At 45.4% G+C, this 23,573-nt stretch overlaps 1 protein-coding gene across 1 annotated transcript in view; it reads right to left on the bottom strand.

The window, feature by feature from the left end:
• Positions 1-23,573, bottom strand: part of SMN2 (survival of motor neuron 2, centromeric) — a 393,528-nt gene that overhangs the window by 264,139 nt on the left and 105,816 nt on the right. Inside the window, exon 4 of the mRNA XM_086960809.1 lies at positions 2,031-2,231. Within this exon, the coding sequence (XP_086816935.1) occupies positions 2,031-2,231 (201 nt within the window). The remainder of the gene's footprint in view (positions 1-2,030; positions 2,232-23,573) is intronic.

Here is a 23,573-nt window from a genome sequence, read left to right as displayed (position 1 = left end):
GCTCGGCCGGGTGATGGGGCAAGGTACAGAAAACTTGAGTTCCGCCCATCCTTGTTACCCATGTTTGTGGTAATTTAAACTCCCTAACTGGTTAGGTTGTTATATTTTTTATTTAAACATTAGGTTTCATAACTTCTAGGTTCAAGATACTCTCCTACATCCACTTTAGGTCCCTCCTCAAAACCTATCTGTTTTGTAATGCTTACAACTAACGCTTCTAGCCCCTCGGACTGTCTGCCTCCTTTTGTTTAGCGCCAAGAAACCGTTGGGTGTTAGCTGCACTTTATAAATTTCTTTTACATTACATTACTCTAAAGGGATCAAAACTCTAAAAAGTCAGTTAAAGCGCTGGAGTACTTGTGAGGTCCTCAGCTTCTCATTGGATAGCAACACATTTAACATGCTTGTGTTGAGCCCTTTTCTCAATTTTGCCTGCGGACTTAATGTGTTATATTTTTACACAAGAAACACACATAGGTTTTCTTTTTTGTAACAAAATGGTGATTTTTAGTTTGAATACATTTTTATTCGGTTTTCAATTGACAAAACAAACATTCTTTAACAGCCTCACTCACAACCTTCAAAATAACACATCCAATGGCCCCCAGCAAGATGGAATTTTTTCAGCTACATGCATCTCTTCTACCTCCCATTTTTCCCTTTCTGCACATTGAGCCCACTCTAACAACTCCCTCTCCGCCCCGCTGTCTCTGGCATTTTTTCCCCCTGCATAGTCTTTTATGCCTTACAAACCACATGTGCATTCCTAACCACCCTACTTCTCATTCCCGCCGCGCCTTCTTGCGGTCCTAACCCTACCTGTTCCCCAACTCCCTTGCTCTGTCGAAGCCTACTCACTACTTGTGTACCGTTCTCCCTACTGGAACTCCTTTTTTGCAGTTGCTAGGTTAGTAAGCAGATACCCTATAGATCATATTAAAGAAACACTAGTTTTCCAGCACATGTTGCTTTAACAAGAAAGTATTTTTCCACTATAATCTATTGTTCATCAATTGAAGGGAGGGGTTCCCCACTATTTATCCTGTCACATAGAATTATTCCTTTGCAAGCTAACATGGGGTTAATCAGAGGCATCACGATTATTATTTGGCACATTGATGTCTTTACCACAGACTAGGAGCAAAATGGTTATTGCGTTAGTTTTTTGTGTATGTCCAGTCTTTCAGGACACAAACCTCTGTTAAAGACATGGCAAAGCAAATAGCTCTGGCTAAACACGTATAAGGTCCCAAAGGCGAGACCTATTGGTTATGCCAATGCTTATTTTATGTGCATTGGTAATTATAGTCCTGGATCTACATTGAGAAAAGTCTTCTGAGTATCAAACCGTATTGAAAAAGGGGCCATCTACTTGCGATCCTTCTGATGCCACCATGTCTTCCACTCCACACCAACTTGAGCACCCACTATACATCACCACCTGCCCTAAATTGATCATATTCCCACAGCACTTCCCGTACAGCAGCTCGTTGACCGCCAATGCACAAAGCAGTATGCTTCCCACAACTATTAATCAAGGACTTCCTTTGTGCTCAACTTCTAATGTCCCCCATCATTCGTTGCCTCCAGTGCATTCTCCACCCTCATGTACAACACACAGATCATGGCTGTAGCCCACCCCTTTGAGTTACCCTGTGGGTCTTTACGCTATATTTCTTGGCTTATTTGCATGTATGTCTGCAGTTCTACTGATCTAGGTGGACAAGTGCCTGTATGTCTGTTCTCCATGAGTGGGTGTCTGTAGACAAGTGGGCTTCTGTGCATACTTCAAGTGTGTCTGCATGTAGTCTGGCCATGATAGCAATCGATATAAAATAAGCCAACTATGGATTTGTCAATGCTTGTTAATATGGACTGTCCTACAATCTGATTGTTTTTGTACTGTCCTTGCGGTCATTATTAGTATTCTCAGGTAATCAAATACCCCCCTGAAGCGATGTGATTCAAGAACATTCAAAAGGAATTAAATTGATTGAAACAATATTCAGGACCAAAGCACAGTAGCTCACCTCTTTTGGGTCAGCCCTAGTACTCTCAGACTCAGAGTTACTGGGCGGCAGCAGATCAGCCAGATTGTGTTCTTCTCGGTTTCCGTATCCAGTGTAAACAACAATGCATGTGCCTCGCTTTGCATCAATGGAAACAACGGTGGCTGGATAGACACTGCTATCCTCAGACCAAACAGCATTACAGGCATCACCAACTCTCCACTAAAATAAACAAAATAAATCAAATATCGCTCATACAACTGTATTTAAAAAGGGTATGCTAGCTATGGTATTCCACACAGTGCTAAAAAACGAACGGAAGGACACTATTAGGATGTGTAAGCAGGACAGTTTAAAAATATGAATAGTAAATCAAAAACATTAAGACATACGTGATGAGACCAAGAAATACAAACTGCCATGTTTCCAGAATAGTGGCTCAGACTTCATGGTGTATAACTTGAAAAGGTAACTTGAGTGTTTGTTGATCCATTTATCTACTTCATCTCAAGTGAACAACGACCTACCACAAAGTACAAAATCTTCATGGGGTTCAAATTTTAGACTTTCTGGCCAATGTCAAATTAAGCCTGTATGTCTTTACATCTCTTTAAGACCAGATAGACTTATCTGTACCTCTTCAGACAACTACACAGTCTGGGAATAATGACAATCAAGGAAAATTTCACAACACTCAAGAACATACTCTTCTAATAAAATGTTAAATTTCTTTTTGGACATGGAAATGTCAACGTTTTATATTTTTTTCACATAAACAATTTCCCTCGTTAAGCAAATTATGTTAACCTAGTGCCTACACATAATTACATTGTGAACAATATTTGTCATTGAGAATGTGGAAACACATTTTTTAATACGAATAAATATAAAAACATTTCTATCCTCATAGTCCTGGAAACTTTTTTGAGGGAATGCAATTCAAAGCATGTGAGTCACCAGTCAATCAGTAAGTGGTCTTAAAAAAATAAATCTTCATGAATCCATGTGTCAATTTTACAAGAATTGGCTCACATTAGTTATCGAAAACTGACAGATTCAGTTTAGATATGCAGACAAGTCCATAAGTCTTAGCGATATATGAGCCTTTGTACATAATTACCCAAAACATTCATGTGGTTCTACCCAAATACAACATTCAGACAATTAAAAGTCAAAACCACCTCTGTATATATAAGGGGGGGGGGGGGGATTTAAGATGGTAGGTCCCTCGAGAATGACTGCTTTATTTCCCCTACCCGGGGATCCGTCAGGAGTACACCACCCTGTGCACAGCCTCATCCTATTGACAATGTTCTTGCCTATCACACAAGGAAGGTCTGGGATCAAGCAGGTCAATAACTTTGCTGAGAGGCAATATAGGCCTGGGACAGTTAATGGCTCCTGGGCAGTATCCACAGTGAACAGGGTCTAGGACCATTAGTATTCCACGACCTCTGGTACTAATCCAATACAAGTGGATAACCAAGTAAGTACTTATGGAATTGCAACTCTCCAGGAATAGCAAGGCGAGCACCAAAGTTGTACTGTAGGATGTGGTGAAGGGTTTGGAACTCAGATCCTATACAATAACAAGGGATTAATCAAACATATCCAGCAGCTTAGATGCTTTAACAGTCATTTTAAAGGGAGGGAGGGGGGGTGTGGGGGGGCGCTAGAGGGCGCACTGCGGAATGGCTGGCTCCTGCGGAAGCTCCGCCGGACGGGTGACTGTTGCCACGAAAAACGAGAGGGCCTACGGGGAAGGAGGCAGACCTGGTAGGGCCCTAGCACAAAAATCTGCACTGGCCATGCTGCACAATATATTCACACAGTGAGAGACCCCGAGGGCACTGTCAAATATGCCATGAAGGGCATACTGGATACATTTAGGGCCACTTATGGGCAACTGTATGAATCGCGCCTCTTTTGTTCTTGTGTTACAGGAGAGAACTCTTTTAACCATGATTTTAGACTACCATATAGTAATCTACTAACAGTAGGTCTTTTTCTGCATGGTTCACTTAAATTTATTTACTTTTCACTGTTGCAGTAGTGTAATATTTACGGGTCCTGAAGAAAGCTGTGTTAGGCTGAAAAATGTCGACCATATAAGTTCCATCTACTGATAGTAGTATTTGTTGACACACTATCATCACTCTGCTTTTAACCTTGCCGTTATGATGACCCCCTCAAAGTCTTACCTTTGGCACCATAACAGGCAATCTTAAACACCACTTTTCACTTTAATTTTTTTACACACCTTCTGAGCACTGCAACCTTTTTTCCCTCCAGCATTAGCACCTTATCCTGTTGGCTCTCTCTCACTGGTGGATCTAATACTAGAACCCCTCACTATACGTTCAGTGAGGCACCTAGTAGATAACAGTTTACACAAAAACCCAGATGATGAGATTCTGCCAATGGGTGGGCTGATGGGTATCGTTCCTAACTTTCCTCTTCTTTCTCTCAACACACTGACCAGTTCTCCACACACTACTTTTGAGTGTACAGATATCTTTAGCTTTACTCAGACCCTTAGCATCCTCTGTGTGTTTTTGCTAGTTAGATTGGGGGATAGGATGCAAGCAGGTCTTTAAAAATTTTCCCCTTAGACCCTTCTCTACGGTTAGTTTTTTGTTCTGTATAAACTATACCAAAGTAAGGTATAGTGTGCACAAAGTCCAGTGGATCGCCAGAGATATAGCTAAGGCTAAAGTAGATAATACCGTACACTCTTTTGTGGTAGTGTGGTTGAGCAGTCAGGCTTATCAGAGGGGTAGTGTTAAGTATATGTTGTGCACATTCTGGCAAGACATGATGTCACACACTCAAAGACTGAATTCAGACCAATTGTTTAAAAAGCTGTGATATTGGCATTTTATTTCTACAACAAGGTATACTTAGTAACAGGTAAGTCATACAAAGTCATACAATGTTACTGTTAGCGATAGTAAATAATACTGGATTCGTAGGAACATTCAGATTACTATTTAAATGGAGAAAATGATTTGCAAACTGTTCAAAAAAACGCTTGCAATTACTATTTGATTACTTTCAGCTTACTTGTCTGGTTTGGTATAAAACACACTCCTAACAATTTAGCACAGGACATTTGTAAGCAGGTTAACTATTTGTGCTGTAGAAGACAGATCAACACAAAATAATTTTCAGCGAAAACCCACCATTCAGTCCTATGTGAAAAACGATGTGTTAAGTTACAGGGAAGTAAAATGGTTTTGGAATTTTTGTTTTGGAAGAAAGAACTAGGGTTGAGGTTGGCACTCAAGGGGCACCTCCAAAGGGACTATGGCAGCCGGGTGCAGGGTGCCAAGGGGGCACCTTGGTTGGAGACTGCTTATGGCAGGCCACTTGGTCCCAGGAGCCAAGGGGGTCCCAGGTCAACACCAAGACCACACAACCAGCGGTGAAGGTGTGCCTGATTGTAGGTGCTTAAGAAGTGTCGGGCGTCCAATGCTATCATATTGAGGTTGCTGTTTTTGGATTTTGGCTGCAGGCTCGTTTCAGGAAGTCTTCGTGGAGTAACCTTCAGCTGGGCAGGTAGGTTGGAGGGCTTGGGGACGTATGTGCACCTTACGTCCTCTTCTCTAGGGCGCAGGGCGGCAGGATGCAGGGGTGCCTTTTGAGGTAGAGTATCACCTTACCGGACCACTCATGGTTGGGTTCTCCGTGCAGAGGCTGCAGGCGATGTGGAGTCCTGGAGCGGTCAACCCATGGTGGTGGGGGACATCGCTGGGAAGTGTGGGCCATTTGGACTTCGGCCGTGGAGATAGGTGCAGTGGCGATTCCAGAGGTCTAGTTTCTTCTTCCTCAGCAGGCTCAGAGTCTTTCTTTGGAGTTTGTTTTGAACAGAGCTGATGTTCGCAGGAGATTTGGTCTTTGTTAAAGGCAGTCAGTCCTGCCAGGGGTTTTAGACGTCGCTGGCTGTAGGACAAGCCGGCTTTTGGTGCAGGATGTCTGTAAACTGCACACTGGCCGGTAGGGCTGCGTCCAAGTCATGTCTTCTCTACAGTCTTCTGGCTGTGCGACTTCTTGTGTCCTTCGTACATTGCAGGAATCTGCCTTCTGGGTTCAGGGCTGCCCCCTAAATACTGTATTTAGGGGGCGTTTAAGGGGTCTTGAGGTCAGTAGCTATTGGGCATCTGACTAGACCCTTGGTATGCTCACCCCACATGGGGGAGTTGGCACACCCCCCAACCCTGATTGGAGGGTGCCTGCTGTAGGAAAGTGGAATCTGACTACATGGTGGCCCCCACTTTTTACTGGTGTTTTGATGGTTTTTGACTTAATTTGTCTGGGATCCTGCTATTCAGGGCCCCCGCCTATCTTCTTTCCTCTCTAAATTGATTGCATGTACTTTAGGAACACTCAAGATTGGTTACTGGGTTGCCCTTGGGAGAGTAGAAGCTGAAAAAAATAATAAGGAGTAATACAAATAACACAAGTCTCTGTCAGCACAACTGTTAGCAAGATTTATTGGAGACCAACAAATAGCAAATTAACGTGCAGCACGGAGACATCAGCAAAGCCACTGAATGTCCAAAGATTTGATATTGGTGACAACTTTTATAGGTCAAAACCACAAAGGATGTAGCATCATAACATACGTAGCACAAATTAAGCATAGTTCATTTGACCAATTAACAAGAGTTTGAGTAGTCAGAACTATACTGTTGCTAACCACATGGCCCCAAGTGAGCAGCTTCTAGGACTTTCCACTGTAGTGTAAGATAGAAGTCTGGTGCTTTTCCAGTTTATAATTGCAACATAATAGAAAGGACCAGACATATTGCAAAATGAGCGATGCTGAAATGTCTGGGTCTACGTATTATTCTTGATCAAACCTAGAAAAGTACAAGCATTTGTGCACTGCTTTTTATGTCAACAGCATTTGGTATCATACAAAAAAGATGGCGTCTACAGGAGTCCCTAGTATATGGTACCTTAGGTACTAAGGGCATAGGTACCCCAGAGGCCTACCAGAGGCTGAAGCATGTATTATGCCACCCCTGGTAAGCCTTCCAAAATGGCACCACATGTCTGCTACTGCAGCCTGGGTAAGGTGGTGCATGCACCCCTTACTAAGATATAGGTTACCTATATCTACCTTTAATCACCGACACACATAAACCTGTAAGTCACTCCTATGCCAGACCTTAACAATCCTGAAGGCAGAGTGCTTGGTTATGTTGAGTGAGAGGGTGCCCATGCATGAGCAGGATCCCTCTGCAGCTTTCGGAATCTATTCTCTGATGCGGTTCTGTGATGCAGCCAAACCATATACTCTTAAGTAAATGCTAACTTTGGAATGGCTGCACGGAAACATGTTGTGTTTGATGTCAAATACTTTGGAATCCAAACTTGGGGATAAACATGAGGGACTCCCCAGAGGACCTCAAGACCTGTTGAGGACGATGGTGTTGGACCCTTATTCTTAGATAGGCAGCCCCAGTTCCATGGAATGCTCGATAAACCAGCACTAAGGCCTTAAACTGAATCCTATTTCTAACCGGGAGCCAGTGCAAAGCCTTCAGGTGAGGTGTCCTATGCGTCCTGGGATTTACCATAAGAATAGCTCTGGCTGCACTGTTCTGCACCACCTGCAGCCAGTTAAGAAGATATTCGGGTAAGCCCAGATACAGACCATTCACGTAGTCCAGCCTAGATGAAATTAGAACTTGCACAACGGTTTTCCGATAATCCACTGGTAACAGAGGGAGACATTTTTTTACCATTTTTAATAGACCAAAACATGTGCAAGCAACGGCTTGAATTTGAGTCTTCATCGCTAAGATTGGAATCTAGTTTAACATCTTTACCTCACTGACTGGAGCAGAGGGAGGAGACATATCACAGGGCCACCAAACGCTCCAATCCACACATGGAGGGAAACCAAAAAAGAATTTCGGATTTTTCCGGATTGCATTTTAGTTGGTTAAGCCGCATCCTGGAAAAGACCACTGTCAAATAACTGTTAAACTCCGTCCCGTCAAAATTCGCTCTTTTGTCGCATGTGAACAGCAGTTACGTATCATCGGTGTAAGAGATAATCTTCGCACTGTGCGACTCTGCTAGGAGAGCGAGGGGGGGGCCATACAAATGATAAAGAGCGTTGGGCTCAGAATTGCACCCTGTGGGACACCCACCTTCATCGGTGGGATATCTGCTGCAAAGGGGGGGGGGGGGGGGCCTGCCACTCGCTCAGAAAGGAGGAAAACCATTTATACACAGTGCCCCAAATACCCCACTCAGTCAACCTACACATGAGTCGGTCAAGGGGCACAGTATTGAACGCCGCAGATAAATCCAACAATATCACCACAGCGCAGCCACCTTTAGCCAGCTGTGTTTTGATAATTCCTGAAACTTCCAGTAGCGCTGTTTCAGTGCTAAAGGACGCTCTAAAACCTGTGGGCCACTCACAGGTCATATATAGATGAGTAGCGTCCGGCTAACTCGGGGAAACCACACTTAGAGATTCCCCTAACATCTTAGACGGAATGAGTTTAATGTTAGATTTGTAGGGTTTAAGGCGACAGATGCTTCGAGGGACAAAATATCAGGTGGAGGAAGTAGGGGGAACGGAAATTTTGGTTGTTTGGGGAGGACCCCATCTGTTTTTCTCTGCCTCTTTTCAATGTTGTTATGACCGTCTTACTAAATGACTGCGTACCGCATGTGTGTCGCTCTTGCATTAACAGTATGCAACGGCTCGTCTCCGGAGGCCATCTCCCTTCCCCTCCCCATATACTGTAGACTACATTCTCAGAAAGAAACCCCATGGTTGACGATACTGTTAACCCAACATTGGCTAACACCTGTGAGGAAGGGGGCATGATCTAATCACACTACAAAGCGCTGCTACAATCCTGGCTGGCCAGTCTTGGTCCCATCATGGGCCCCCCTCTGATAACTGCAAGGCCACAAAGTATTCTTGTGTTGCACTGTACATCTATTTGATATAAGCAGACAATAGACTGTGTAGTGGACATCCTGTGTATTTTTTGCTCCCCTATGCAGGTGTGCAAGTTCCCCTCCCCCTCTCCCAATCCCCGGCCTTTGTAATCGTTTTCTCCCAAGATGAGAAAGCGTAAAAACACCTCAATAGACACAGGTGGCCTAACGTCTGGTACAGTCCCGAAGGATCTAGTCACTAATGGCCTTTCCAAGTCATCAATTCAGTCATACCGAACAACAGCTGTGGAAGTGATCAAAGCAGTACAGTGGAGGAGAGGCTGGGCAGTCGCTCTGTCCTTACGAAGACTGCAGTTGCCCCTTTAACGGGTAATGAACCGTTAAAAAATGTAACCACGGGCAATTCAGGTCATTCTAAGGGGGAAGATACCTCATTGTGATAGCCACAGTAGTGGCAAAATGGGACAATACCCCCAATTAGAAAGGACCCACCGACTTTGACTGATTGGAATAAGGGAATGGATCATTGCGCCACGCTGGAAGAAACTATTTGAAGTGGCACTGGGCTGCCCTCGCAAATTTGAACGTCAATGCAAGAAATGGATGGAATATTATGGCCTACAGGCTTTCACACAAGCATGTTCATATATCCTTCCTTTAAGATTGTGGGGAAGGCCTACAGTAATTTTTGGCGACAACAGTATTGTACCTGGCTTCTTCCTTTTTCTAATGCATCCTATACATTTAAAAATCAATAAAAATTGGTGAACAAAAAAAAGGATCAAAAAGCACAAAACGCCAATAGTCGTAGTAGACTGGGACCAGGTCCGATTTGAGACTGAACATTACAGAGAGACAGAAAGATACCAACCAGGTTTGTCCAGGTCAAAGATTTTACTTTTAGACTCCGCCTTTTCAGTCCCAACCAAACAGAAGAGTATGCTTTAAGGCCACATCAGGTGAGGCACTTAGGAGACTCACAAGATGTCCAGCAAATGAGAACAGCAGGATCCACTCCAGGATCAGTTGCGACTGGCCAGTCAGGAACTTCCAGGAAAAGACCACTTGCAGCATGTTGTCTCCCTATAACCATACAAGAGTTCAGCCTATTGAGCCTTGCAATTCTCTTCTTACAATAGGGAGCAGGTCCAGTCCTTCAGTCCTCTCGTGTCAGAAACATCAGGTCCAATCCTCTTCAGATCTTCCACAGGTCAGAAGACCGACCCTTGGAGTCCACTTCCTTGTCATGAGTACGAGAGAGAGAAGGACCAGGCCTTCCCAGCTGCTCTCTGATCACAATCAACAGGTACAATCCTCTTCTGAATGTCCAGACCATGTTCTGAACACGGTTTATGGGGATGGCACATTTATGTGAGAGAGTGATTCATGGCCCTTCTCTACCAATTGGGTAAATGTTTCCAAGCCCTCACCTAGCTACTAATGCAGAGGTTCCAGATTGCCTTACTGCAACTATGCCCAAAATACCATTTGTTTGGGAAAATCAAAGGTGGGGAAAGTCTTCTGCCACACTAAACTGGAGCTCTGGGTATGTGGTAATCCTGGTGTTCTACCACATCTAACACATAAAAAAACCCCAGAGAGAAGTCTGGAAGGACATACGCATGGTCCTGCAACCAGAGAGGGGATCAACAAGAATTGTCTTGGCATCCTGTTCTTTCCCATTCAAGTGTGACCCAGGTGTTACATGTGGCTCAATGGACCTGTCAAGCAGGATGTTACACAGTTGTGTCAAAAGGAAGCCTAAAGTCTCCACCATGCATATTCTATTTATCTCATAGTAGTCATCTCTGCCTATTCAGGTCCGCCTGTTTGCTCTAGGGAGGCAATTCACACCTATTCAAGGCTGGGAGCTGGAAGAAGAGCATGCTAATTAGCCTTCTGTCAGTTCAGGCAGGAAAAAGGTAACTTTTTAAAGTTACTTTTCCCTAAATAGTTATTAAATATCCGTCTTCCCGCTGAACCGCATTTTCAATAACTATTAAAAATAGTTGTTTAATTATTTTTCTAGCTAGTCCCATTACGGAGATTCTGGACTCTGATATTCTACAAAAGACAGTTAAGGCCTGCCACAGTGAAATTAGTTAATTGGGCTACATCACTGTAGCGAAATGGTAATGTTAATTTTCTAAATGTCCCACTTTTAAACACCATGCACCCTACCTCGTGGGCAGCAAGGCATATAAAGTAGTGACCTATTAATATTTAAAGAAAGGTGGTCTTATATCAAAAAGGGTTATTTTGACAGGTCACACTTCAGGGTTTACACTGCAATAGTCAGGCAACACATGGTCGCCCCAAAATCCCTTTACCCTGCCCAGTGTAGAGGATGGCACAATAGTTGCTACGGTCCACTAGTGGCATTTAACTTCAAGGACATGGGTGCACTTTATACATTATATACAAGAGATTTAAAGGCAATTTAAATGTGCAATTAAAAATAAGTCAGTTTAACCATGTACAAAAGGAGAGGCACAGGCACCTTTTCTCCTGGTTAGCAAGGGTAATGGGCAAAGAGTTCTAAAGCCAACAAAATATAGGCTCCAGCAAAAGGCGAACAATAGGATGGTGGCAGGGGGACCATGCAGAAATGGCCGATTTTCACTGGGTCCACAACTGAATAAAGTCTAAATTAATATGAGGGGTTGAATACCTCTGCAAAACGTGAATTTATAGTATGTCAGTCATACTTGCTTCTGCTGCATGAATCACACTTATTTAGAAAGGACTCGAGCAGGCTGTGCTAGCACCAATTCTTGTATCAATACTTTTCCTTGGAGAGGGACTAGAAAGGAGGAGTAACAATCCTATATGCAAAGTCATTCCTAAGGAAGTTCCTAAAAGTCATTCCTAAGGAAGTTCCTAAATGTATCTGCAGATAACTAAGGTGGATGCCTGACAATACAGATCCACCATCTCTACAATCCAGGTGCCTAATGTAGGGCAGGTGTAGTTCCTTAGGGACACAATCACCGACATCTTAGAAACAAAAAAACAGAGCTAATTATTAAAGGGGTAGGGTGCTCGAGTGCAAATCTTTAACTTTAGTAGCGGAATGGGACAGGTCACAGCTGAGGGCAAGGAACAGGAGAGTGTCTCGTAGTTGGGCCTCACCTAAATTTGGATCCTTTTACACACCAAATAGAGTGATTACCCTATTACTAGTGTCACTTGTTTGTTTCTAGGAATGTCAACTGTTAATTCTCAGGTCATCACATCGGGACTAATTACATGTGGAGTACCTCTACATCAATGCGATTACCCTGGCAATGCCATTCCTTCCCAGGTAAATTTGTCAGTAGTACTTTAACCTACATTTAAATTCTTTTTTACAACTAATGTTTAATGCGATTATTCAATTTAAATGTATCTTTTAATAATTATATTTGTTCACTACTATGCTAACATAACTTTTAATTGAATTTTAATTTAGTACTTTAAACTACCATTTCCTTAACTCTAAAACAATATAATACTGCTATACACTACCCATTCCAAACTCTAAAAACACCACACTGCATCTTACACTCAGGGCTCGACAAATGTACTCGCCCGCTCGCAAATGCGAGTGAATTTTGTTCAGGTCGAGTCAGTTTCAAGGCCTACTTGACCGGCCTGGCGAGTGCTATCTGATAGGTGCAGTTACAGTTGAAGGCTCTAGGTGGCAGCGCATTGCGGTGCGGTGCGCGATGAAGGCTTTAGGGGGCAGCATGTTCATGCACGCACGCACGATAGGCGGAGTGCAGGTGGTGCGGTGCGCAGTTAAAGTCTTTAGGGGGCATCACACTGCCTATTGTTTGGAGGCCAGGGCCGTCAATCTTGTAGCGCGCGAAAGCGCTACCAATGACAGCCCTGGCCTGCCCCCGCGCTGTGCTGCTGAAAGTGCAGCAGTGACGTAGCACGCCACCACACGCGCTCTCCTCGGTGAAGTCGGGACTCAGTGGCAAAGTGCGGGACGATTTGGCAGAGGTGAGTCACTTTTAAATTTCTTTTCATTTACACGAGGCTCCGTCATGTTGTCTCACCTTAGGTCAGCCTCCGAGTCTACGTTTTCCTTTTCCAACAGCGTTAGCTTTCCTTTTTCAACAGCGGTAGGCTGGATGGGGTGGGGCCGGTTTTATGAGAGGGGGCCGGTTTTGTTGCAGGGACCGATGTCAGTTTAGTAGTATTAGACTGTTCCGTGTCTCTCCTCGTGAAATATTACATGACGATTTTTAAAAATCTACCTGGCAGTGCACTATTGATGAATGTCTCCGCCGCGGTCTTATGTTCACCCTTAGGGTTGGGTCTGGAGTGGACCTGGTGAATGTTATCATGCGCATTGGGGCGCGCTGAGTCACGCAATAATTTTATTATTTATAGCATGCTACCCGCAGGTGAGTCTCCTGAGTGTCCGTCCCGTTGTATGCATGTAATCCCCTGATCATGGCACTGTCTGGGGGCTTCGCGACCCGGCCGGTATCAAAAGCAAAAGGGTAGGCCCCGGCACTTTTACATTGGATCGTCTATTCTTTTTTTTGTGTTCATCTCTGATGGAGTGCTTAGTGTTTTTCAGCTGGTTCCCTTGTGTACTGTTGCTACCACCTGCCATCCTGCCATTGTCCGTGGTGTTGAGTGTTTTCCATGTTTCTTGCCCCAGCCACTCCCACCCTGTTGTCCGTCACTTGCCCCTTCACCTGCCGTTATCTGTATGCTTGCTCCCATCCCCTCTGTCCCACCCCTTGTTGTCTGCGTTGTTCTCTTGTAGGTCAGGCCTGCTGGGTGAGTCCGTGCCTGTTCGAATGCTTGGTGAGCAGTGCAGGGAGTTGAAGGTTATCATGGCTTGTTGTTTTTACGTTATAAGAAAAATTAATTCTGATCATTTTTGTGAGCCTTCATTCATAGGACTAGCTGAATAACTGGTGAAAGCTTGTGCAGCAAAATCCTCGTTTGCCCATTTCAATCGGTAGAAAATTGAAGGCAGTACATCTTACAACCACGCTCCTTCTGTGTGTTTTTCACGTCACCAGGGAACCATGTGTCTATATTTGTATTTTTGTAACTTGCATAGAAAGTTATTTTAATGTCTAGATACTGTGCTGGTGGGGGTCTGAAGTTGCTATCTGTATCATGGCAGGGCAAAGAAGTGCTCTGAAGATGGCAGACTGCCTTGACTAACTCGACTTTAATTTGGGTCATTATTTTCAAAAGTGGTAACCTAGTTGTCCAACAATTCGTGTAGAAGAAACGTGACCTCACTTTGCAGCACCAACATTTTTAAAAATCTTTTTAACTAGAGTAAACTACTTTCTGGGCGTTGCACACCTTTAATGTGGTATACGTTTTGTAAAACGCACTTGTTAAACCTCTGCACATTCTGGTTACTCCGATCACCTGGTACTGCATTGATAGAAAGTGGTGCGCTTCTGAAGCATTACATTCCGGCACTGGGACATTAATGATTCAGACAATTGTTCCTCTTCTTTGCCGCAGACATTTTCTAGAGTATCAAGTTGACTTTCTTTGTGACCAGGGTGTACAAGTTGCGCAAATGAGCTCCTAAACTTTCCTTGTCGTCCAACCCACATTAGCAATGTGAATGTTTTTTGTATACCGTACATGTGCAAAAGCGCGTTTTTTTGGTGACTGTTCTGTAATGGTTGAGACATTGCGGTAAAAGATTGGCCTCTTTTGTAGTGTTACATTACTTTTTCTGAATGTAAGTGTGATCAGTTTCTGCCTATCTGTTGTGCCAGTTACCACCTACCCCTACATGACATTTGTATTGAGCACCGTCGCACTGCTGCTGTTCCTGCGGTTCCTGTAGCATGTGCTAGAATAGCGTGTTAAAACCTTTCTTTTTCTTTTTCTGAGTGCATAAGACGCATGAAGGTGCAAGGGTCTGCCGTACACCCAAACAGTAGGGAGCATTACATTGAAAGGTGACTGTCTCCTGCAGACGGAAAGCCGGCCACATACTTAGGGATCCATGCAATCTCACTCCTGCAACTGCTGAGTGCTAATACTCACTCTCTTTCTGCACTGAGGTGTAGTATATCCTCATTTAGGCTTTGCGACGCTCTGCAGAGATATGCAGAGTCTTGGAAAGATGTCGCTGGCACCAGGGTAATTTAGAATTTGTATTGTGGACCCTTTCTACGCCCCATTGAGCCAAACCACCAGCATTGAAGAACAAGGGTGTAGAGACACCCCACAGGACTCGATTGTCTCCCCTTATACACATAAAGCCCTTATAGACCTCCTCATCAGAATGGCAGTGGAGGCCTCAGACACAGCTAACTCCCAGCCCCAAAATCCAGGACTGGAAGTCTAGTCATTGACCAGAACTCCAGCAGTGGTCTGGAGAAAAAGGCCTTAATTCTCACATAGGTCACATGTGCAACTGGTGCTGAATGAGGGCGAGCTGCACATATATTGGCATCATTGTGAAATAAGGTCATGCTGTGAAAAGTTGTTGATCTGCTCCAGTAGCAGCTGCAACCCCATCGAACACATGACTGCTTTGATTGGTTCAGGGGTGGTCCGTGAAACTACTTCATTAGCTAGCATAGTTCTGGGTATTATCCAGTTACCTAAGTGTTATCTTAGAGAGCGCTTTTAGGCCTTCTTTGGTTTCCTAGCTCAAGCAGTATATTAGATGAAATGGGCAATACAGAAAAGTGGCAAGCTCTCTCAGAAGCGTACTTGACGTTCCTGGTATGATTCCAATCCCCCCCGTCCCCCTCTGTTTGGCTGTGCAGAGTTGACTGTTGCTCTGTTGAGAGGAAGGCCTGTAGGATCCTTTTGAAATTGGCTGACGTATACACGTTAAAGTTAAGGTATTTTTTTTTGCCATGTATGTTCGCAGAAACCTTCCCCACAGCACTTTGATACACACATAGGGAGGTAAATGGATGAAATTAACGTTTTCCTGGGTTGTTGGCGCTGCATATGTTTTGAAAAAAGTCCATTATGCGATCAATTGTGGGTCGAGTGCATTGCTGTTAGGTCGAGTAGAAAAGTCTACTCACTCGACCTGCAGGTCAAGTGAGATTTTTTAGATTTGTCGAGCCCTGACACTAACCATCTGTAAGCTCCAAAAATCCATTTTGGACACTGCATCAATTAAAACAAAATAGCTGTAAACGTATTTTTAAAGTTATTTTTGAATAATGACCTATTTACCGATTTATTAATTTAAATGTAATTATTTTTTGCTTAATTACTTACAATTTATAATACAAATGTAAGTGACCCTAACAGTATATGTATGGTAGTCTGTATGTATATTCCGCAACACACACACAGTTACAGTTACAATACTAGTATTAAAAGACCTCCTATGATGCACACATGGGAAAAAAGTTAATCAGACAGATGCTGGAGAGGTTGCAAAGGGACGTAATGCTCACTCAAGCGTTCTGGAGATGTCCAAACCTGCTAGATTTATGCATGAAGATTCTAGCCACTATTTATTAACTATATGGGGTAGTCCAGTCAGAGACTGTACTACTGGGAAGACCTGCATCTGATCACTTCCGATTTAACACCAAGAAAAGGAAGCAGATTGCACATGCACTTTTAGTAGCGAAACGGTCTGCTGTAGCTCTTTGGAGCATGGGAAAGTGGCCATGATAAACCAAGTACATAGACTTGTTGCATAAAAAACTTGGAGCTACTAGGGATGCGGAAGCCAATGATCAAGGTTCAGAAGAGAAACCTAGTATTTGAGAAGAATGGGGACAAATGCTGGGGTTCCAGGCCAAGTTGGTTTGGGCACTCACCTGCCCAAGATCCTTGAAAGACTTGAAAATCAATGATGGAAAACAAACAATTGGGCAGGATATACCAAGTGGGGGACAGCAGCTGTCTCAGCTGGTCACTCAGACTTGAGGGGAGGCTATTCAATTATCATAGCTCCCTAAGACTTCGGAGATCATCATGAACTGAAAATGGACGATATCTAGCAAATTGTGGCATTGGGGGGGTGAAGGGGTTGAAGCGGGAGACTATAATGAGGAAGGAGACTATAATGAGGAAGGAGACATTGTGGAATCAAGGGGAGGTCAGGAAAAGGTCATGAGTTAGGGAGGCTAAGGGATGCTGAGGTTGTTAACATTATTTTTCTTTTTTTTAAATGTTTTTATTTGCATTTATAACCAACATAAGCCCAGCGGGCAAGTCACAGGTAGTTAACCACACACCCAGGCGCCCCCCAACCCCCCACCCACCATCCACAATGACATCATGAGCATCAATTCAACAAGATCTAGCAACCTCCTACAGTACATAGTTCTGCAATTCTCTGTTATCCCCCAATGACTCCCCACAGGTCTCGGTCCCATAGCCCGCCTTCCGGCAACTTGAAACATAGCCTCAGTCAGTAGGACTCTCAGTGCGTCAATCTGGCCCAAGACCCTCATCGAGACCATGGTACCTTCTCCATTTTCCCATACTCTGCGGAATTTCCGGGGACATCTTCTAGCTTTGTATGTGACCCTTTTGTACATATCCATCCCCGCCGCCATTCCCCAACCAGGTGCTTCCCACGCTCGCGCCACGTCTCGTTTCGCCACGACCAGGGGCAACATCGCAAAGATCAAGTGTGAGCGGCTCAAAACCAAGGCTGCCTCCCAGTCTATTGTGTACATCTTGCCCACGTCCTGCTCCCATGTTGGTCTCAGTTTCCCTAATCTGTCCGGAGTGTTATTATTCAGTGTCTTATAAGTCAGTGACACTAGTTTATTGGGTACCTGTTCTTGCAACAGACGACCCTCCAGCGGGCCATATTTTGGCAATGCAGCGGTGAGCGCCGTCTATGCCCTCCACGCATGGCGCAGTTGCGCGTATTTGAGGAACTGAGTAGGGCGCAGTCCATATTCTGCCGCCAGAGTCCCATAGGGTTTAAGTTTTCCCTTTGGCACCAGGTACCCCAATGTGGAGATCCCGATATCGTCCCATACTCTAAAACCTGTGAGTTTGTGAAGCTCCTTTAGCCATGTGCAGGTCCATATTGTTGTCTGTTTGGTCGGTTTCTGTGACCACCCCATCATCTTTGTCGCCCTGTCCCAGACCTCTATGGTTATCTGCGTAGCCGGGAGTAATCGCCTCTTTCCGGCCCCCCCCATACAAATAGTGTAAACTAGTGCGGCGTGTCATAGTGTCTCTTTCCAGCCTATACGTCGGGTGATCCGCAGGTGCGTGGAGCCATTCATTTATCGGCGACGAAGTGTTCAGCCCAATAATATGCTTCCACATCTGGCAAGGAAATCCCCCCATTGTACTGATTTCTCTGTAGCGTGAGAGGACTGCCCTGTTTATATATAGGTACGATCGTGGCCATCGCAGGTCTGATGGGAGGAGACCCTCTTGGGCTGCGTCTTTAGAGCGTCAGGAGGTGGGGCGTCAGTAGATCTACACCTTTTTTAAAGAATTCCGCTGGGAGTCCATTCGGACCCAGCGACTTCCCTTGCCAGAGTCTGGCTATTGCTTCTCTATTTTCAGTGGCTGTTATGTCAGTTTCAAGAGTCTCCTTGTCCTCGTCCGTTAAGATCGAGGTTTGGATAGTAGACAGGTAGTCCATGATTTCTTCTGACCCACCCAATTTCCTGGCTTTATAGAATTACCGAAAGTAGGAAGCAAAAGTCTGGACGATCTGGGCATCCCCTCTCTGTAGCTGTCCCTGACCATCAACCCCACCTTCAATCCATCTGGCATCCCTTTCCTTATGGCTTAGCCAGGCCAGTAGCTTTACAGACTGGTTCCCAACATTATATAACCTGTGTAAGGTCGCAAGTGCCTGTGCTTTGGCTTCGTCCGTTGCTAAGGCTTTATATTGCTGTTTGGTATAGGGCAGGCGCCAAAGCACCCTAGGGTCCCCTCCTGACAAATACCGCTGTTCTAAGTCTAGTATTTGGGTTTCCAGGTTTTAGGCTCCTCTTGCGCTTTCAGTTTCCTCCAGGATATTCGATTTTGAGCTCTATCTCGGAGGACAGTCTTGTAAGCCTCCCATACGGTCACTCCGGACTACACCGAACCCACATTTTCTGCAAAGTACACGTTCGTGTCAGCCCTAACGCCCTGCACTATCTCACTATTCTGTAAATCCCATGGCGTCCGTTCCCAACCTCCACCACTGGCTCGAGGCCTCCCACCCAGCCGAACCAAAAGAGGTGAATAGTCAGAAATACCTCTAGCCTAATACTTTGCTTCGTCGTCAGCCCCAAGTGCTTGTCTGGGGAGGAAGACATAGTCCAGTCCGGAATGTACCCTATGTGCCCCCGAGTAATAGGAGTACCTTCTTGTGGTCGGGTGCAGCCGTCGCCACACATCTGTCAGGCCTAGTGTAGTCAAAACCTTGACCATGGGCGTAGTCTGGGAGCCATCCTCGTGGGTCCACGAGCGGTCCATGGGGGTGGACATAATGTCATTAAAGACCCAACCTACGATGTGCAACGTGTCCAGTGTGTCCAGCAGGACATCGGCCAATCCGGAGAGTGTCCTGGCTTGCAGTTTTGGGGGAGCGTAGATCGAGGCTATCATGACCCGCTATTGCCCCTATGTTCCTGTCACCCCTACCTAAGTGCCATGGGGGTCCGTCAAAGTCTAGGTCACCGTAAAAGGAGAGGATTTTTAAATCTAAATTGCTAGCCTGCCGTGTATCCCACACGCGCCAGTACCTTGTAAGCTCCTCTTGCCAGAAACTCGCACTTCGTTCCTTTAAGGTGGATCTCCTGGAGGAGGACTATCAGGGTGGAACCGTTTAATATGTGCCTGTAACGACCGGATTCTCGAACCAGATGGGATCAGCTCCTCAGAGCACCTCCAACCCAGTCAGAACGTAATCACCTCCCTCCTTAGAACGTATTTACAATAGGTATATATATATATATATATATATATATATATATATATATATATATATATATATAATATATATCTCGTACCTAAGGATGGGGAAATAGCAATATACACGCATAGGTTTTCTACAGTATCTCACTCATACCAGTTAGTCTCACGGCAACCTAGGCCCAGACTAATCTACCCTAGGGCAGTTCTGATTAGTTACCATTACACACTGATCACCATCAGTGCTCACTCGGCACACAATCCTGCGTGCCTATACACTAGGCTGCAGCCCTAGTGCGCTCTTCCTTACAATCCGGTCCACAATCTGGTGGACCTAAGCACTGGTGTCTCCCCCAGTGTTCTCTCACTCACAGCCCGATACGCAATCCGGCGGATCCGGAGGAAGTCAACTATGGATTTCTGTAATGCTTCTATTTAACTCTGCTGGTAAGGGGGACTGAATCACAAAACTCAGGTATTTACTTTTCCCTCCCACCGACTCTCTTTTTGAAAAGCCTAACTCACTGAAAAACTCTATCCCTTTGTACAAAATGGCGGGGGCCATAAAACTGTAACAATAAATCCCCCCATACCTTCTATCTTCCACGCGCCCCTTCAGCTCAACTCCCCCACATAGAGATAAGACTCCCAGCCAGACTTGAGCTCTGGTTGCTTGAACAGGAAGTGGAATCTCTTCCCCGGTGCTCAGAGCAATAGCAGCAAAAAGAGGACTATTCTCTCTTACTCCCAACCTGCTTAGCAACAAACAAAGGACTACTTGCCTGATCTGAACTATTTGGCGGCCATCTTAGTCTAGTCTCCAGCCTCTATGGGACTATAGTATTGTAGACTAGTATAACAGAATGCCGGCCTATGTCTATATATTATTATACTCACTATAGTTTTATTACTTGTTTAGACCTGATTACTACCTCATATATGAAAGAATGCCTACCTATTACTATATTGTGCAATATTGCCCTTTTAGCCTTATCTGAATGTATGTACTACACAGATTGCTACCTCATACAGGAAAGTGTGTTTGCCATCACTGCATTAGTACGCTCTAGCTCTACTCTAAACATCTGTATTACTCAGATTACTACCTTACATAGGCAAGAGAGTTTACACATCATTGCAGTACTACACCTATATCGGTATTTTGAACACCTGTACGCACAGACTATTACCTCGTATATTGGAGCCCTCACGAGTACCACTTTCACTTGTATTCTGAACATTTGTAAATGCACAGATTTCTACCTCACACCAGTTGAACAGACAACCAGTGGCACCCTCGATTTTTGAATTTTGAGTTTTGTAAATTGTGTATCTGGATCCTTTCCAATATCAATATTATCAACTATAGTATAGTGCACTCACCCATTGTACCCCACCCTTATTTTTTATCAGTATTATGCCTATTATTACACCTTGTACCTTACTAATTACCGTATGTATTTGCCCTACTGCTCACTCTCATAGCCTGGAAAGGCTGGCTGAGTACTAGTGTCACTTTTTATAACATCTTGCTTGCTGTGACTTATCATTGTGTTTCCAACTGTTTGCACCCGTTTCTGCAAGCTTGTCTTTCTGCACTTTGGTACTATTATAGTCCACTAATGCATCCTCCCATACCCACCTAATCCTGCAACGCAACATGGACCCCATCGGCAAACATACATACAAAATCATTTATCCACCATCACTCACCAAAAAAGCCGCCAAACGCTTTAAACACAACCTCCTTAGGTCACACTCGGAAAAGCCCTTCGCTGACACCTACTTCTCACCGGTTAATGGATCCCTGAACACCGATATCATCTTCCACACCACACGCAGAGCTCAATGGAGAAAAGCGTTCTTCACCCTACTCACCGTCTCCTCGACGAGAAAATCCGCACACAGCCAAACTCTCTCCATCTCCCCGTCCCGGGTCTTTCCAGGCAGAGCCACCATCACTATTTACAATACCGGGATTGTCCTATTACAATCCACAGACAAGAACCTGGAACTGCTAGACAACATGTTCCCCACCTTCAAAGAACACCTCTCCAAGTCACGGACAAACACGCATATCTACCCCAATTCTACCAACCATGACCTCTCAGCTGCATACTTTTCAATCAGGGACACACCTACCACCCCTGACCTCCCATCCCCCACCCACAACCTCACTATCCCAACTCAGCACCCCATCTCAGACATAGATCGCTCCCCCTCATACGCCGCCCGTTCCACTAACGTCCGGACCTCCACACATACCCTCAACACACCTTCCACACCTACAGCGGGCATTTACACCCCGCTCGGCGCTGACAGCACAATCCCCACACTTAACACTCCCAACTTAGTCCAGCACCAGAATCACACGCATTCTGACAATTCCCCCCTTTTATCCCCCCCCATTCTCAGTCCTCACTACCCACCAATCTACTGCGCAGAACGTACTCCCTCTCTTAATTTAACGCCCCTTCCCCTTAACAGGATCATCTCCACTCCCACCCCCCCTCCTACTCTCAGCCCCTACTATCCTCCTTCCAACACAGCTACCAGTCTCCCAGCCTACACGTTGTCCCCCACGCCTACCGCCAATGCCCCCACCCATAACATCAATTTCCTCCCTATCCCATCCACTCCCCAACAGTCCAGAACCTCTCACCTCCCTAACCCTATCCCACGCTCCAACACAACGCAGACCTGCTTGAACACCAGCCCTCCCCCTCGCCTGCACACGAGCTCCCTGGCCAGCCAATCACCCCTGACTGCCACCCCCACCCCCACCACCTACCCTACGATGGAACTCATCATGGCCACCCTCACTCAGATCAAAGAAGACATCCAGGACATCAAAGAACGACTCTCCACATGTCCTACACTCCACCCAGCCACCTCCACCCCCCATCCCAGCCTGCCTCCCTCCCCCCCGGCGGTCCCCCACCCTCACCACGCCCCACACCAGGCTTCAAACCCTGCTCATAGGCGCAGCAATTCCCGTAGTCCTCAGCATCGCCCCTGCAACGCCTCACACGTCCACACCTCCCCGCCAAATGTGTCCCCCACCTCTCAGGCCAACTCTCGCACTCAGCTATGCCCCAAGCTGACATCAATCCCAGCTCTTAATCGCAACAACCGCCCTCGCCGCACCCACAACTCTTCTTCTGACCTCGACACACTCACCCTTCTACGCTCCTATGATCCAGCCCCACAAACTCACACAAGCACCCCACACCGCAACATTCCCACGATACACCCAAATCCCCTTAGACCACCCACATTAAACAGCAGAGCCTCCATCCCCACTAACCTTAGAGAAGTCCCTCTCTCGCTAGAACAATCTAACACCCTCTACACACCCCGCCTCAAATGCGCGCTTCTCAACTGCAGATCGGCGACGAGACACTCAGCAGCCATTGCTGAACTCCTCTTATCGCAGGGCCTTGACCTAATCATCTTGACTGAAACGTGGCTAACTGAATCCTCGACACCCATAATGGACATTCTGGTTCCTCCCAACTTCCACATTATCAGGCTCGACAGAACAGGCCAAATAGGTGGCGGAATCGCATGCATATACAAGAACAACCTCTCTGTTCAGAAAGTCAATTCCACATCCCTGCCATCCCCAACATCCTGTGAATACATCTGCCTCAACATCATCAGTGAGGGCAAACCGATATGCACTCTGCACAGCATATACCACCCACCCAGGGACAACCTCACCTTCTCCCAACAAATCATGGATATGATCTCAACCAATTCCGGTCGCCAGCTCACCCAAATATA

This window comes from Lissotriton vulgaris, chromosome 3_1 (assembly GCF_964263255.1).
Source record: "Lissotriton vulgaris chromosome 3_1, aLisVul1.2, whole genome shotgun sequence".
Lineage (NCBI taxonomy): Eukaryota > Metazoa > Chordata > Amphibia > Caudata > Salamandridae > Lissotriton > Lissotriton vulgaris.
This window is presented reverse-complemented; position numbering and strand designations above follow the sequence as displayed.